This window comes from Alosa sapidissima, chromosome 17, assembly GCF_018492685.1.
Source record: "Alosa sapidissima isolate fAloSap1 chromosome 17, fAloSap1.pri, whole genome shotgun sequence".
In the NCBI taxonomy this organism is placed as follows: Eukaryota; Metazoa; Chordata; class Actinopteri; order Clupeiformes; family Clupeidae; genus Alosa; species Alosa sapidissima.
This window is the reverse complement of record NC_055973.1, coordinates 19,337,933-19,353,656: the sequence shown is the minus strand read 5'-3', so window position 1 is coordinate 19,353,656 and position 15,724 is coordinate 19,337,933. Positions and strand designations below refer to the sequence as shown.

General features: G+C 39.7%; 2 protein-coding genes across 2 annotated transcripts; both read right to left on the bottom strand.

Moving 5' to 3' along the window:
• Positions 1-204: 204 nt before the first annotated feature.
• On the bottom strand, positions 205-1,864 carry LOC121688605 (interferon-induced transmembrane protein 3-like). Its single transcript, XM_042068306.1, has 2 exons — positions 1,665-1,864; positions 205-593 (listed from the first exon to the last, which is right to left on the bottom strand). Exons 1-2 carry the CDS (start codon positions 1,770-1,772, stop codon positions 456-458), a joined length of 246 nt encoding a protein of 81 aa, XP_041924240.1. The 5' UTR covers positions 1,773-1,864; the 3' UTR covers positions 205-455.
• A 7,050-nt stretch (positions 1,865-8,914) lies between these two features.
• LOC121688604 (proline rich transmembrane protein 1B-like) lies at positions 8,915-13,511 on the bottom strand. Its single transcript, XM_042068305.1, has 3 exons — positions 13,388-13,511; positions 10,186-10,438; positions 8,915-10,040 (listed from the first exon to the last, which is right to left on the bottom strand). The coding sequence occupies exons 2-3, from the start codon at positions 10,291-10,293 to the stop codon at positions 9,894-9,896; spliced, it is 255 nt and encodes an 84-aa protein (XP_041924239.1). The 5' UTR covers positions 10,294-10,438; positions 13,388-13,511; the 3' UTR covers positions 8,915-9,893.
• Positions 13,512-15,724: the final 2,213 nt, after the last annotated feature.

Genomic DNA, 15,724 nt, shown 5'->3' with positions numbered 1-15,724 from the left:
GCCCCATATCCGGCTTCCACTCTAGACCCCACATACTCACGGAGTCACGCATGGCAACAATTAGCCCAGAACTAGCAGGCTATGAAAATGTTTTTAGCAAATTTTCAAAGCAGATTTTTAGCAAATTCTGATTTTGAATAATACCAAACCATTTTCATATCAGAAAAGAAAAAGAGACTAATAAAAACTATTAGTCTAATAGTGCGCGCGCACACACACACAAACACGTTCGTACCACAATTCTGTTTCTAGATAAAAAGAACATAAGTATACATGGCCTTTTGAACAAGAAACCAAACACTTTATTTATTTGTCAAGATTATCATTACATGGTAACACATTTTGTCGCAGTGCAAGATTAATACTCACACAACTAACACAATTAGTTAATATTAGTAATATAATTTAATCAATTAGGCCTAAAAGAGGCTTTGCTTGCACTTCCATCTCCTGTACTACATTCCCATGAACGTCAACACAATGATAATCAGGAAGATGATGCCGCACACCAGGGCGGCGATGTTGAGATACTTTGTTGTCCTGGAGTCTCTCTCCGCCATGGCCTGGTCTCCAGCTATATTGGCGCTGTTCACCTTAAAAGAACACAAGCTGTCAGTATATGCGCTGTTCACCTTAAAGAATGTAGGATTTCATTTAGTCTTTTACTAATATTAGTATTTATTTATGTATTTGTTTATTTATTTATTTTTAGGCTATATGACTTGACCTGTAATGTAAGTGTTAATGTTTGCTGAAATCTGTGTAAGTCCCCTTGGATAAAAGTGTCTGTTGAGTATCGTAGATATAGACATAAACGTATAGGTGCAGTCAGCGATTTGAATGGGGGGACTTCAAGTCCATACATTTTTTTTAAAGAACACAAGTGGTCAGTCAATGCAGTGAAGCATGGCCACTCCACTTCTTACACATACTGTAATTGTGTGTGTGTTTGGAGCCGTGGATCTGCCCAAGGTTTCTTCCTTGGTAAGGGAGTTTTTCCTTGCCCCTGTTGCTCTTGGGTGCTCCTTGTTGGTGCCCCCCCCATCCCAATCCTCCCCCACCTTTCTTATGCAGCCCTTGCCACTTAATCTACTAAACCCCCCCCCCCCCATTAATGCACAAATAGGCTGACACCAGACATAATTTCACTGCATTTCTTACATCCAGTAACTATATGCATGTGACAATAAACTTCCTTGTATCCTTGTATCCTTGTATCCTTCTTTGTATGTTTGACTTCATGGAATTGTTCACATACTGGGCTTTCAGTGCTACAGGATGAGGGCAACGTTATGCTTTGACATTTGTTGTTATTTTTGTCATATGCTTTTATGTGTTGAAATAAGACATAGTAAACCTATGCTAAACAGAAAAATCAAAGTACTGTGTGTTGCCTTGATCAGAAAAATGTTCACTAGTTGACAAATGTATTTCTTCTGCAGATTTTAAAATTATGCAACGTAAAATGTTCAAAAAATTGCTCTACTAGCCTACACACAGTTCATAAAATATGTGCAAAAACAATAAAAATCTGTAAAAGTCTGTAAAAGCAAACTACCTTCTTCGAAGGGTCAAAGTTCTAAATGTGGAGCCTCTTCGCCCATCCTGTAATTTGCCCCATACTCATTTGTCTTACCCTAGAGGAGTTTATGATGAGTACTTACTCTGGTGGAGAATATGATGGCAGCTATGCCCAAGGGTAGGCAGCAGCAGAAGGTGTTGAAAATGGACCACGCCAGGTAGGAGGGAGCGTTAGAGCGAGATGTCTCCATGATTCTGACAGTGGAGCTATCCTGAGGGTCTGGTGCACTGGGCAGTGTGTGGGTGTGTGTGTGTGCGAACTTTGTCTCATGCTAGTGTTGGTCAAGGGATCTAGAGGAGGAGACTCAAGAAGAAGGATAGTGGTTTACCAAGTAAGCCCTGAAACATGACACCGCAAGAGTTTTTATTTTTTAATTTTACTCATAAAGTTTTACGTTTTACTCAAATAGACAGTTTTGAGACTGTTTCTCACATTGCAATCATAAATCAAGTTTGTAAGTATATGAAAACATGAAGTATAGTGGTGTAAAATGATCACTATGGTTTGTATGAGAGAACGAGTTTGAAACTGTAAAATGTGTAATACACATTACACTGAAGTTATTCCTAACTAACATACTTTTATAACATATTAAATAACAAGTTTAACTATATTAACATGAAGCTATTCTACCAGAATTCCCCCTATGTGTGCTCTGTATCCATATGTCTCTCTTGTTGCTTTGTGTCTCACTGTGGATGGGCGAAGCCTGTTTGAAAAAAACATGCTTGGCCTTGCAGCTGCGGAGATAAAGATGTCATCGGAGGCGGGTTCTACTCAAAACAGCTAGTAAAAGAGCAAACGAGTGAACGATATGTAACCCATGAACGATGTGTGACCTGTGATCACTGTATAAACCCCTGAACTTTGTGTAAACCTCTGAACTTGTGTTACGGTTATATTTATATCTAAATCTAAATATTTATATCTAAGGAGGGGTATAAATATTGGTGTTCAAGAATTGTTCGGGGGTGCGATCCACTCGGCTTTGCGTTATGTAGTCATTAAAGCAATTTTGCGCCTTCTTTTTGGGATACGGTTTTGACTTCAGCACTCGCAGTATAATGGTGTATTTTTGTTATGTTGTAAACAAGATATTTGGACTTAATTTCTGGCCCGAGTCTGAATATCTGATACGACAGTATCTGTATTATAGCATTATAGTATCTGGATTGCAAATGCATTATACATTATTATACTACATTGTGTGGCTGATTTTGGTCACAGATTTGAGAATTTACCTTCTTTAGTACACCTTTTAGTATTCTGCTTTGGAATCAGTCCTTCTTTTCCCAGGCCGGAAGTCCAGAAGTTTTGTCTTCGAGAGATGAGCCGGAGGTAGTGGGCAGGATCTACACTGATGGATGAAAATGTTTCTATCGGCTGGTTTCATATTACTTCTCCCTCCTGAGAAATTGGCTGCCTACCACACCACAGATGCAGATAGATACTGTAGTCCTACCCTGCGGAGAAAACATGCAGCATGAATCAATCCTTGCGAATTGTAAACAAAATTCTTACAAATGTAAACAAAACAAACAACACCCCCCCCCCCCCCCCCCCTCTATTTTGTTGCAAAAGTAACATCACAACTTTTCAATTAGTAATATAATATTTAAATCAGTTCTTTCATCAATTAGGCCTAAAGGACATATTGCTTGTGCTGGTTATTAAATCAGCTCATTTGGACACATTTCACATTTGCACAAAATATACATATTTTAATTTGAAATGTCATCAACAGATAGTGATTCAAAGCATGCATAAACTCTTTGCCTGGAGTAGTTCTGCTTATTGCCAAGTTAAAGGTGAGGTCAGCATTTACACAATTTCAAGCCCATGTTTTTTTGTCACATTCAGCAAACACCTCACGATCGGCTTGTTGCCCATCCCGTGAGTACAAAGTAAAAAAAAAAACAACTTGTTACATATATATATAGTGCTTTTCTCAACACTCAAAGCGCTTAAACACGATCCCTGTAGGCAGCCAAGGCTCTAAAAAGTGGCAACAAAAACAAAGTGGGGGCAGCCTGTTCCTCAAACAAAAGTGAAACACTGTGTGGAGTTTCTCTGGGAATACTGAATGGTGGGATGAGCTGCATTGCTGGTGTGTTTTGTTTGGTCTAAAATCAATCAAATCAATTTTGTTTGGTCAAAAGTCCTACGTTGCTTGGACAAAAGCATCGGCACAATCACTGACTGCACCTTTAAGTGATGATAGTTAGATCATGTAGATTAGTTTGTATTTTTTATGTTAGACTTACATGTTCAAGACAAGATACTGCTTTGAAACACACCAAACTTTATTCAGTTCTATATTATCCTGATTCGGAGTTGGTGTGGTGTTCACCTTACTAAGCCTTGAAACGTATGGAAAAGCGTACATGTTCTGAAAGGATATTTCTAAATTTATATAAATCAGGTTTGTAAATATGAATTGACAATTAAAGATTGCATGTCAATTGCAAACTTGAGTTGGTTTTGGTCAGACTTCAGGACTATGTTTTGCGTCACACAAAAAGTTCTGAGAAACACCACTGAGACTGCTTTTGTACACAACCAATGGTGGAGAGAGAACATCTCAACACTGCCTCAAGACTTATGAAACAGACTAGAAAAGCTCTGAACACCTCCGGAAATAACTAAAGCCATATCAGCTGCGCAGTCAGGAAAGTCTTGACAAGCTTATTCCATGCCTGACTTGGCTTTTGTAAGGAGTCCTTTACAATTGGTCTCAATTGCAGACCCCCTTTGGTGAAAAGAGAAAGGAGCTCTTATGGGTCCCTTTTCATCAGTGGCCACAGACATAGAGAGCCCAGCCAAGTTTTTGACAGGAAGATATTCACTATCCTAAGGGTGGATAAAACTGGCTTAATAAAAAGTTTTTCTTTTATCATTCGACAATACTGTACCCACCTCAGGGGTATTTGCTGTGGCTGTGGCTGTTCAACCGGAAAGTGCCAGAACAGTCTCAAAAAGATTTGTAACTGTGGGACAGGTTTTGTGCGTAGACCATTGATTTGTAACTGAAAAATATTTTTGTAATGGTAAAATATTTGTAACCGACTAACTGTAGGATGATTTGTACAGTGTAGCTGTAAAACTGACCCGTACCCGTAGAATCAGGGATGTATTGGAGGCTAAACACAAGTAAACACAGTTTACCCAACTCTGAAATTTCAGAAGAGTTTATCCACCTCCTATACAAGTTTATCCACCTCTCAAAAGAGTTCATTCACCTTTTAACATTTAAAAATCACACAGTTATAACCACATTCACAATATGTACACTCATCAGCACTCTCGCAGTCCACCTTACTGTGATCACAGAATTCCTAGTTTACCCACCTCTTATTTTACCACTACACGCCTGGGTAGAATAGATTTAGAGTATATTTGTAGGCCTAATATTAACAATTTGGTTACAAGTCATTCCTACATTTCTACTTTCAAAACATGATACGCACATACTACAAAACATATGAGTCTATTCTAAATCCATACTCCTCACCACTCTGATGGCATTGCTGCTTGCGTGACAGCCTGCTACAGTGCACACAACCTTATGCACTCTCTCTGTCCTCCTCTGCAGGGAAGTGCAGAGCAGGGCTAAAGTTGTCCGGGCAACTGTCCGTCTGCCCTTTTTGACTTTGACTGAGATGCCCCTTCCAAAAAATAAAAATAATAATAATAATCAGGGATTAAAGTTATCCGTTGCTTCGACAAATATCCGTCAATTAATTTCCAGGACATGGCATGTAGATTCATGGCATGTAGATTCCCCAGGTTAAATACGTCTTATACAAAAAACGATTTTATTTTTAAACTCGTCTTAGCGGTTCTCACGCACGGGTTTCCCGTTTACCAACAAAACTAGATGCGCGCGCAGCCGTGAGGCAGAAGACGCTTGGTGGCCGTCCACAACATTATAAACTTAACCTAAATAGTCGGCTGCTGTAAGCTACAATCGGATTTTTTTGTATACCCCTGTTGTCTCAATGATAATAACATCTTATTTCAGACTATATTTCAAAGTTTGATGTTCATTTGGATTATTAATATAACATCGTATTTTGTCATTTTTGGCAAAGACATGCATTTCGTTAGGGATATTGAACATATTTAACATTCTCTAACCATCGTGATTTCGAATTGGTGCCGTTTTCAGCACAAAAACTCATTTTATTCTTTTGCTCTTTTGCATTGCTCTATGCTGTTCTATGATGCTTTCTGCCTCTTGGTTGCGCACGCATGTTTTCGTGACGTTCCATAGAAATCCATTCTCTTAGAAAGCGAAAGTAGCCATAGCCTATCCTCTGCTATGCCAGAGTGATGTGAGTCGACGACGAGCAGAGATGTGTAGGGATGTGACAGGTGGGCTAGATGAAACTTTGATAATTCAAAATTCTAATTCTGTTCAAATAAAACGCTGACAAGCCTCTTAGTGCAGCTATAGTAGAAGCTTCTTCCAATGTTGTTAACGTGAGCGATATTAGACAACATGTTGGATTTTTGCATTAGACATGTAGCCTAGGCTAATTAGTCTATTTGGTGGAGAATAGGTGGAGTTAGAACCATTAAGATGGGCAAAAGGTGAAGCAATAGGCAGACATCATTATAGTAGGCCTAACCTGAAGGCTAATGAATAACTTTAGACAACAGGTGCTCCTAAACTTGCAGCATGGGGCGTTCAGAAACAAAAGCTAAGGTGACTGACATAATGCTGCTGCTGTCTTAAAAAATAATAATAATACACTTTATAAATAGCCTCATCTGGAATATTTCTACAGAGCACAGTTTAACATGCAGGCTATGTGAACACTACAAAGACAATCCTAACATGGGCTCTAAAAGGCTGGTCTGGTCTGTGCTAAAAGTGTCAAAGGCTGCTATTACCAGCAGCAGTGCATATTACAGAATTTGAAACCCATCATCTGAGTAGGCTATGTTGTCAGCTTCTAAGAGTAAGCTATCAATGCACACAACATAAGTAATGGCAAAATAAGGGCTCAGGCATATGGGCCGGACTGTTAAAGTTCTTTAAAAATGTCTGATAACCTTATGGTGGACAATTCCATGCAAAGGTCATCCTTACCATGGAAAAAAAAGTTGTGCATATGCAAATTGACTGTTGTTAAAATCTTCATTTAGGTCTATATTTTATTGTTTGTAACTGATCTGATTGAATTTGATGGAGAATTACACTCTTTTTACATCATAAATATGGTGTGCAACCATACAGAAACAACATTTTTCACATGGTAATATTATACATATTTAAAAAGTTTCAAACAAAGGTTCAAACAAATTGTGTCATTTGACAAATTCCAGATTGACAAGGGAATGATAGAGCAATGTCTATGCTCAGCTTGCCTTTAAAGGGTTAAGAGCACAGCTCCTTACATTTGTAAGGCTTTTGTTTTTTAGTCAGCAAGTTCCTGTGGTGGCTTATTTTAATTAAAGAATACAAACTCCAAAATATTCCAAACAATGTAGATGAAAACTGCAGACGATGGCTTTAATATATTCCAGAGCATTGGTTCATGAAGCAAGCTGCATCTGACTTTCTGTACATAGTTCTTATACCCTTCCTTCTCATGTCGTTACTTGTTTTTGTTAACTCAGAATAGAACAAAGCTCCTATCTCCTTCTTACCATTCTAGGTAATGCATATGTGCCTCTGCAGTGACCTCTGACCCTGCTTGAACAGCAGCTGAGGCTACCCATTCTCCCTAGGCCTCTTTGCCCTTATAGGTAAATGTGTAGCTGCATAACTAAGCTAAAATTAACCCCCTGCTGTTTCACCACATGGACCTCAGACACTTTTCCAAATGTACAGAATATCTTTTCATACAACTACTACATAATAATAAGAATATATTTTCATAAACCTACATAACTAAATAAAACTACCACATTCCATGGCCATGTCACATCCATAACGTTTTATAGGAAAAGTTTATGCTACACATACAGTGTTGATGCGACAATGTCCATAGTGTCTGTGCAAAGCTGATTTATATCAATGTAAAGTGTAATGACCAAATTGTGCCCCTTTCTTACTTTTAAAACATTTAATGGTGCGTTATGGATGTGACGTTATGGATGTTACGTTATGGATGTTACATAATGTGAATTTACAAGACTGGAGACTTTATTATACCTCAAAGCCGATAAAACGTCTGTTCTGGTGGCATGTCAGTTTCAACGCATTTCCCCTTAGTGTTTACAATTGACATTTCAAAGATTATTAGGTTGATTAAAACCACAGGGAACCCTTGCCTAACCATTAGCAAAACAGTGAAAAAATACATTTCTTTTTTATATTTTAAATGACTTGTTGTCCTGATTCTTCCTGTGGATCTTAGCGCACTGAGGAAGCAATAATTTCATTGCTAGTTTTTCATGATTACTATTTCAATTGTTTCATATCAATATTCACTACTTAATTATGTGTTTTATGTAGTTTGTCGAGGACTGGTTCAGACACGTCGCATCCATAACGTGAAACCATCACATCCATAACGCCAGTTTTTCCTACATAATGCATTACGAAAATGACGCATAGTTTCAAAAACACACTTTTTGTTGAGTTTGTAAAAAACCTGTAATCTCTCACAAAAGTGTGTTCATTTCATGTCACATCCATAACGCTGATAAAATGCCTTGTATTCTTAGGATGAAATTGATTATATGAAATTTGAGGATTTCTCAGTATTCAGAGGACAGAGGTTACATTAAAAGTTCACTGATACTAATTTTGCCCCCACTCTAAGGCATTTTGTTTACCAATATGAGTCCTATTGTCACATCCATAACGCTGGAACTGCCCCGGTACAGGTTTCTTCTTTAGCCTAAGCTCTGAACAATGTCCAAACCAAAATGTCAAAAAGAAAGAAAACAATTAAATAGATCGCAAACACCCAAATGACCTTACTGTAATAAAAATAGCCATCATTTATAGAATATTTTTGCCCTGTAGGGGCGTGCCCTTTTTTCCCAGGAAAGAGCAATGGCCCCTCAAAATGTCTGTGCACATCCCTGCTCCTCTGTAGGCCTACATGTCTTTACAATAGTTACATATTGTTTATGATTTTGTATATTTTAATTCTATACTGTCCATCACTGTATGCAGATTCACTTTGGAGTGCTGTAGTGCTTAATTTTCCTGTGCTGATCTCTGTAAACGGTAAACAAACATACAGTTATGACCCACATGAGTCACAATCTCTTGGATGTGCAGAATTTGTTTCACATCCGTAAAAGTTAACAACCTTCCTCGAAGCACGCAGTGACACCAAAAACAAGCTTTTGCTTTGCATGTTTGTTTATCTCCATGCAGTAGGTAATTGAACACAAGTAACATGATACATAACAACAACATGATATTCCCACAGCACTTTACATACAGCTACAGAGACACATCCAGTTGTATGATCCATAGATTATTAGAATTACATTAGAATTACACTACAGAGAACCTACACCAGAGCACAATTGGTCAGTAGCTCCGAGACTGATAAATGGATTCCTGATTTAGACAAGATGGATTGCTTGGCATAAATGATTAGAGTCAGAGAGGATGAATGAAATACAAAACTCTTAGCCGACAAAAAAACACACGCTATTTAACTTTGATCTCCCTGATAAAGCCCAACATTACTGTATATGGAAAGTAAAAACAGTGGGGCTTCAGGTAATTGGTTAGAATGGGAGTTAGAAGAAGAGTGACCTGTTTGGACGTGTTTAATGGTTGTGGTCTCAGAGTCTTGTCGATGCAGGATTTATTATCATTATTATTATTGCAGGTATAGAAACAGTGTTATATTTCAGCAACAAGCACCACTGAAGAGAAAGGCCATCTTGTCCCGAGTCATGTCTATGAGCACATCCATTATTCTCCAAACTCATTAATTCTTTCTGCTGACCATCATGCTTCAAATGTAATATCTCATAGGTTTACAAAGCATTTATAAAACATATTTAAAATAAACTCAAATGTAATATCTCATAGATTTACAAAGCATTTATAAAACATTTAAAATATAACACACAGTTATGTATTCTAAAGTCAAACTCAGCCATGCAACATCTACTTCTATGTAAACATTACTCAGTAGCATAGACCCTGTCCTGTTCCTCTATCTGTGAGGCAGACAGATTTAACATACAGTGAAGCTCACTGGCAGTGCACTGGGAGGATTATACCGTTACTGTTGATGTTGGGGGGGCTGCAACAGGAGTGAGAGGGGTGGATAGTGAGAATTCTGTTCTGAGCGTGTTTTAGGGTGTGTCTCCGCCGGGGCTGGTATCACTCCTTGACTAGCATGAGTTTCAGGATGACAAAAATGGCCATCAGAAGGATTCCACACACCAAGCCTGTGATGTTCAGGATCTTGGCTTTCCTGGACGCCTCCTCCGCCCAGGTCACGTCCCCTTCCAAGTTTGCCTTGTCCACCTGCGGGTGGGGCAACACAGCACAAAATCAACAAACACACAGTAAACACACAGTAAACACACAGCCAATTCCACCAAAAGAGCTTTCCACAATTCAGTCACGACCATGAGCACCAAAAGTGTTCTACTTTGGTCATTTGACGTACCCTTCTGGAGCAAATGATGGCACCTATTCCCAGAGGCAGGCAGCAACAAAGTGTGGTGACGATGGACCAGATCATATGGGACTTCACTTTGGGTCGAGGCGCCTCCATCTTGAGCTGACTCTGGCTGTGGCTGTGTTGTTATCCGTAGAGGCAGGACACTGAGCGCTGAGCACTGAACAGGGTGTGGGGCAGTGAGCTGGTCTTAATTCAGTTTAGGGCAGTGCAGCTCGTGTGCCGCAGTAGCCGGCGCTGTCTGGGAGGAGGAGACTTGAATATGAATCAGGGGGAGATGGGAGGACTATGAGCATGGAGACCACTAATGGACCAAAGGCATTAAGGCAAAGGCATTAGCCACTGCGATTTGTTTGAGTCCTATAGAGGGGTAATAGTTATTGACGTCAATAAATCAGAGGATCATTTAACATTACACTGAACAAGTAGCCTGGCAGGCCATCCTATATCATTGAAATGTATAGTCTGGAATCGAACCATTTACCTCGCTTAATCCAAGGGGCGGGCAGAGAATTGTCTTTCAAACTGCCTAGGCATGCAATAGGCCAGCGCTACGACCATATCCGTATCCGGTCGGCAAAACGGCAAATACATCCTTCTTCGAAAGGAATTACTTAAGTGCATTGTGTTGCTCAACTTTCAAAGAAAAGCACAAGTCCAACTCCTCCAAAGTTGACGCCAACGGCGATTCAAACAACCGCTCTTCGTTAGCCATAGCCACCTTCCTTGTTGTTCACCGTCACAGGACTGTCGTTATCCTGTTAAGCCCGCCTTAAGACTCTCTAACAAAATAGAGCGCTGTGATTGGATGAAGTCCACGGCGTCAGCCAATAGAAATCCCTATGGTTTGATACTAGACGTACAGGCTGAGCAAATTAATTTGCCGCCGCTAGGGTGCGTCTAGATTTCTAGGCTACTGAACAAGGTGAGTTTGATTAAATAGAGACTGTAGAGGCATCCATATCCATTCATCAGAGACGTTCTCTAATTCTTGACTCGTGTCAAACACAAGATCCTCTTTTGATTAGGATCTCAGATCACAAAGTCAGTAGACAATAGACTACGTACATGAAAGGCTCTTCCTGTACGCTCATTCAAGGGCGTAGGTTTGGTCTCAGCTTTGGTAGGGACACATCCACAACTCCTGTTGTCACGATACCAACATTATTGTTTCAATACCAATAGCAAGTGAAGAATCTCGATTTCGATACTATTGCGACTTTTTAAAATTTGATTTGGTCTGTGTGATTTGTGAGATCATTCACATCAGTGGCAATCATAGAATTTGATTGACCCTCCACATACACACACACACAGAAAGTCATAGTTGTCATAGGTTTCTTTTTCATATTTTGGAATTCATATAAACTATACATTTATATTGATAATTATTTATAGTATTTTATGATCTACATGATTACTAATAGCTAAACATATTTAGTCATTTGATTACATCATATTGATATTTAAATTATTAGGCTACACTTGTCTATATCATCACATTTGGTGTGTAAATCTAATTGAGTGCCTGTCACTTTAAGAGGAACGTGAATGCTGAAAAATAGTTTCGCAAGTGCAAGGATATGTGGATTCAATTCAGCATGTTTGCTATGTCATTAGATAAAATAAATGTAAAAAAATAAAAAAAAAACTAACAAGTCAAAGAAAATCTTTCTGGGATGAGATCATAGAAGAGATAAGTGTCTCACAATGTTCATTTCTATGAGTATGGAAATGCACATAGTTTATCTTTTATTTCTTTGCATTGTGCAGGCTACATTCACAAATACATTAGCCTACATAAACAGAATATAGGAACAGGAAAATGTCTCGGATCCATTATTTATTGCGACTGCAAGATTGGTAGTCCAATTAGCCTAACAGTCAGTGATGGTGACTTATAGCCTATGTGACTGTCCGTGCGGCACACCCTTATTCAACATGACTCCTAACTTTGGTTGAAAGATTACAGAAGCATGAAAAAGCTTCGTATTTTGGGGTGGCAAAGCTGATCTACAAACCACAAAAAGGAGCAAACATGTACACGCTGTACAAGGGAATATCACAATGTTTTACTCTGGCCTTTTTTGGGATAGGCTATGTATTGACAGACAGCCCTAACTTACCGTTATCGTTGACACACCCGCTCGCTTGACTGCCAATGCAAACAAGTACAGTAGCCTTTGACACTCTCCGTGCGTGTAGGCCTACTGTAGCGTGCATGTCAGAAACCTTCCCCCTCCCCCTCTGTTTTTCAGCAAATCATATGAGACGTTTCTTGTACTGTTGTGCTGGCTGTCGGAATGATCAGCAGCACAAATAAGTTCGCTAAAATATTGGTGGGGACAATTTTGTCATCTTAAAATATTGATTAGGATTAGTCCTTAGCGTCCCACCCTAAATCTACGCCCATGCGCTCATTTATTTCCGGTGGAGCGTTAACTGTGTTGTAACAGCATCTTCTGTTATTTATTGTAATTGAGAGTGGGTCTGGAAAAGGTTCATTGACTTACGACTTGCAACAGGGGCATAACTAGCACTGAAATTAAACTTAAATCGGTGCATTAAACTCTTTCCGAATCATTTCAGAAGAGTAGCAATCTCGTAAACAAAGATTTTAAATGCAGTTGTTTTACTCAATTTAAGAAATACACGTCCGTGCCAGATTAGCGATTGTATTGCGTGCCCTTGTTTTAGCTACATTGGAAATGGGCTTCAATCAGGACCTGAGCTCATGTCTGCAGCACTAATGTGCCAGGGCCAGGGCATTCTCGTCCTGCCTGGAGCCAAGGCACAACATGATACCATTTGAGTAGTCTTTTAGCTAGATATCAGATCCACTGCACCATTACAAACAAGGTTAGCGACTAGCGAAAAAACTCAGACCAAGCAAAACAAAAACTTATTTTGTAAATAAATAAACACTACAAGTCATTGACAGCACATGAATTAGGTTAAATTAGACTCAATTTTGTGAACATCTTGTTCAGATTATTACATAACAACATATGGGGGCTGAATTGAAAAAAGCTGTGAGTTCAGTGTAGGCAGTCTCTCGGGCCTAGCAGCGCCATAATGGCCCACTACAGCCAAGGCCATCAAAGGCCCTGCTGCCCAGAGTGAAAGGGTTCCAGGCACGGCCTCCTCCCATATGTGGGTATTCCAGGAAATTGATTATGAACAATCTTACCAATCTCACTCTTCCAGTGCCTGAGCCTGACGAACGTCAATTTCCTCTCTTAGTGAGGAACGTCAATTTCCTCTCTTAGATATATGTCACTCCGAGGCTATCAACAGGAGGGAACATAGCAGACCACACTTCCTGAGAAAGCTACAAAGCTTGTAGGCAGGCCCGGAGTGGGTAATCGGGAGAATCGGGAGAATTCCCGGTGGGCCGCTTCACTTTTGGGCCGGTCGAGGGAAAAATATTGGTCACGTTACGTCACGTTAATCTATCTTCTCTCAAAGTTGGCTACACACGTTCGCATTCTATTAACACCGCAGACTCTGCATGGGTTGTTCTCTCCTCCCAAGAAGAGTTAATTGGTTGGGTCCACATAGTCCATCTTTCCTAAAAAGTTTTCTCAGATACCAGCCGGGCCGGCCCTACCGTAGTGATAAGCGTCAGGGAGGATGGATGGTAGAAAGATGCCATGAGGGACTGAAAAGGCCAGGTAAAAAAGACGAAAAGTATTGGAGGGAAATGCTGCCAAATGTGCCATGCTTTTTAAGAGGACAGACATAAGTGGCAACTGGTAAAGAGAGATAGCCATGATTATAACGGCGTAATTGGGCTAATAACCTACTGGACGTTGTAGCGTTGTCAACCTATTCGCAAGTAACATAGGCCTATTAAATGAATTAAAATGTTAGAATGTTGGTATCATCCAATATGGCTATTTATAGACTTTGCAAATATTATGCAAATATTGATAACAAAACTCAAGCTTGATCTGTGTATGCAGTAGCCTATAGGCCTAAAAACAAAAGTAGCCTGAGCAGCAGATCAGCCAGTCCCCCGCTGAAAATGATAAGCCCGAAATTAACTATGACTATAGGGACAAGTAGAAGGATAATAGAGTTAACCATATGAATTAAAGTTATTTTATGGAAGAAAGAACAGTAGGCTATGACAGCAGTAGGCTACATGATCAACCTATATAGCTTGTTTGCTCAGAAGTGGATGTAGTAAATGAGCAAATCACCAAACAACATGATAGCTGACCCATGCAGAAAAAAACATGTAAACAATACAGTAGTTTAATATGCCTCTTAGTGGAATTGTGGGATACATTTCAAATGCTTTATTTCTTCCTTCCTGTTTTTGTTAACTTATCAACCTATCCTTGTGGAATAGTGGAATATTAGCCTATAATAAAAACTACAGGATAGTAAGAGCTGGAATGTTGCCTTATTTATCCAATTTCCACCACCACTAAAAAAGTGGGCCGGTCTTGGGCCTGAAACTCCCGGGCTGAAAAGTGGCCCCACTCCGGCCCTGCTTGTAGGTCTTTTAATATGTGCAAAATGAGATGTCACATATCTTTTTTACCAGTCTGTTGTTACAAGTAAAACTTAAGTCTTTTAATATGTAAAACAAGACGTCACATAGCTTTTTACCAGTCTGCTGTTTCAAGTGCAATGTTCTTTGCTGCCACCTGTTGGGGAAGCAGAAGCAGTGGGCCTGAACAAGCTGATTTAGAAGGCTGCCCCTGTGCAGGGGACTGCCACTGCATGCACTACCAGTCAGACAGCAGGGTGGCTACAGTGGGAAGTGTTCCTTCAACTGCATCAGGATTCACTACTGCCTGCAGTACACGTGACTCCCCTCTGGACTGAGATAAGAGACGAGAATTATCTTCTGAATGGTGACACAATCCAGTGTAGGCCTACATAATCTAATTGACTTAGATTCAATTTCTGCTGGGAAAGAAAGAAGAGACTCATCTTTTGAGCAGCTATGCACACCACTGACTTTACATGTTATCCTCTGAGCTGCAGGACATGCAGCATGATGGATTTCAATCATTGCAAACTGGAATTAATGCTACCTGGTTATGAACAACACATGAGATGTGTTACCCGGAATAATACTGTAGCATACTGGATAATGGGAATGTGCAAGGAACATTCTCGGAACTCCAACTCGGATTCTCCAACTCGGAACACAAGGCAGTGTACTTGTTTCCCTTCAATAAGACTGTTAAAGAGCTGTAAACCAAAGACAAAACAAGTTGCTGTATGGTCAACGCCAAATGTGGGGCTGTTTTCTCAGCACGGACTGGAACATACTCCGTCAGGACATTGACTCTGCCACGGATGTAATTACAGACTATATTCATTTTTGCATTGAACATGTAGTCACTAAAAAGGAAGTTGTTATCCCAAATAACAAACCCTACATCAGTAAAGAGATTAAAGACTTCATTAACAGAAAGGAAATTGCATTTAAAACTCAGGACAGGGTTGTACTCAGACTAGCGCAGAAAGGACTTAACCAGCAGTTGCACACAGCCAAAAAGAAAGA

Bases quoted from the DNA above. Each gene is read 5' to 3' on its own strand.
- LOC121688605 (XM_042068306.1), bottom strand. From the start codon at position 1,772: ATGGAGACATCTCGCTCTAACGCTCCCTCCTACCTGGCGTGGTCCATT. The intron at 594-1,664 runs GTAAGTACTCAT...TGTTCTTTTAAG, and splicing joins CCATCATATTCTCCACCAGA to GTGAACAGCGCCAATATAGC.
- LOC121688604 (XM_042068305.1), bottom strand. From the start codon at position 10,293: ATGGAGGCGCCTCGACCCAAAGTGAAGTCCCATATGATCTGGTCCATC. The intron at 10,041-10,185 runs GTACGTCAAATG...CCCCACCCGCAG, and splicing joins CCATCATTTGCTCCAGAAGG to GTGGACAAGGCAAACTTGGA.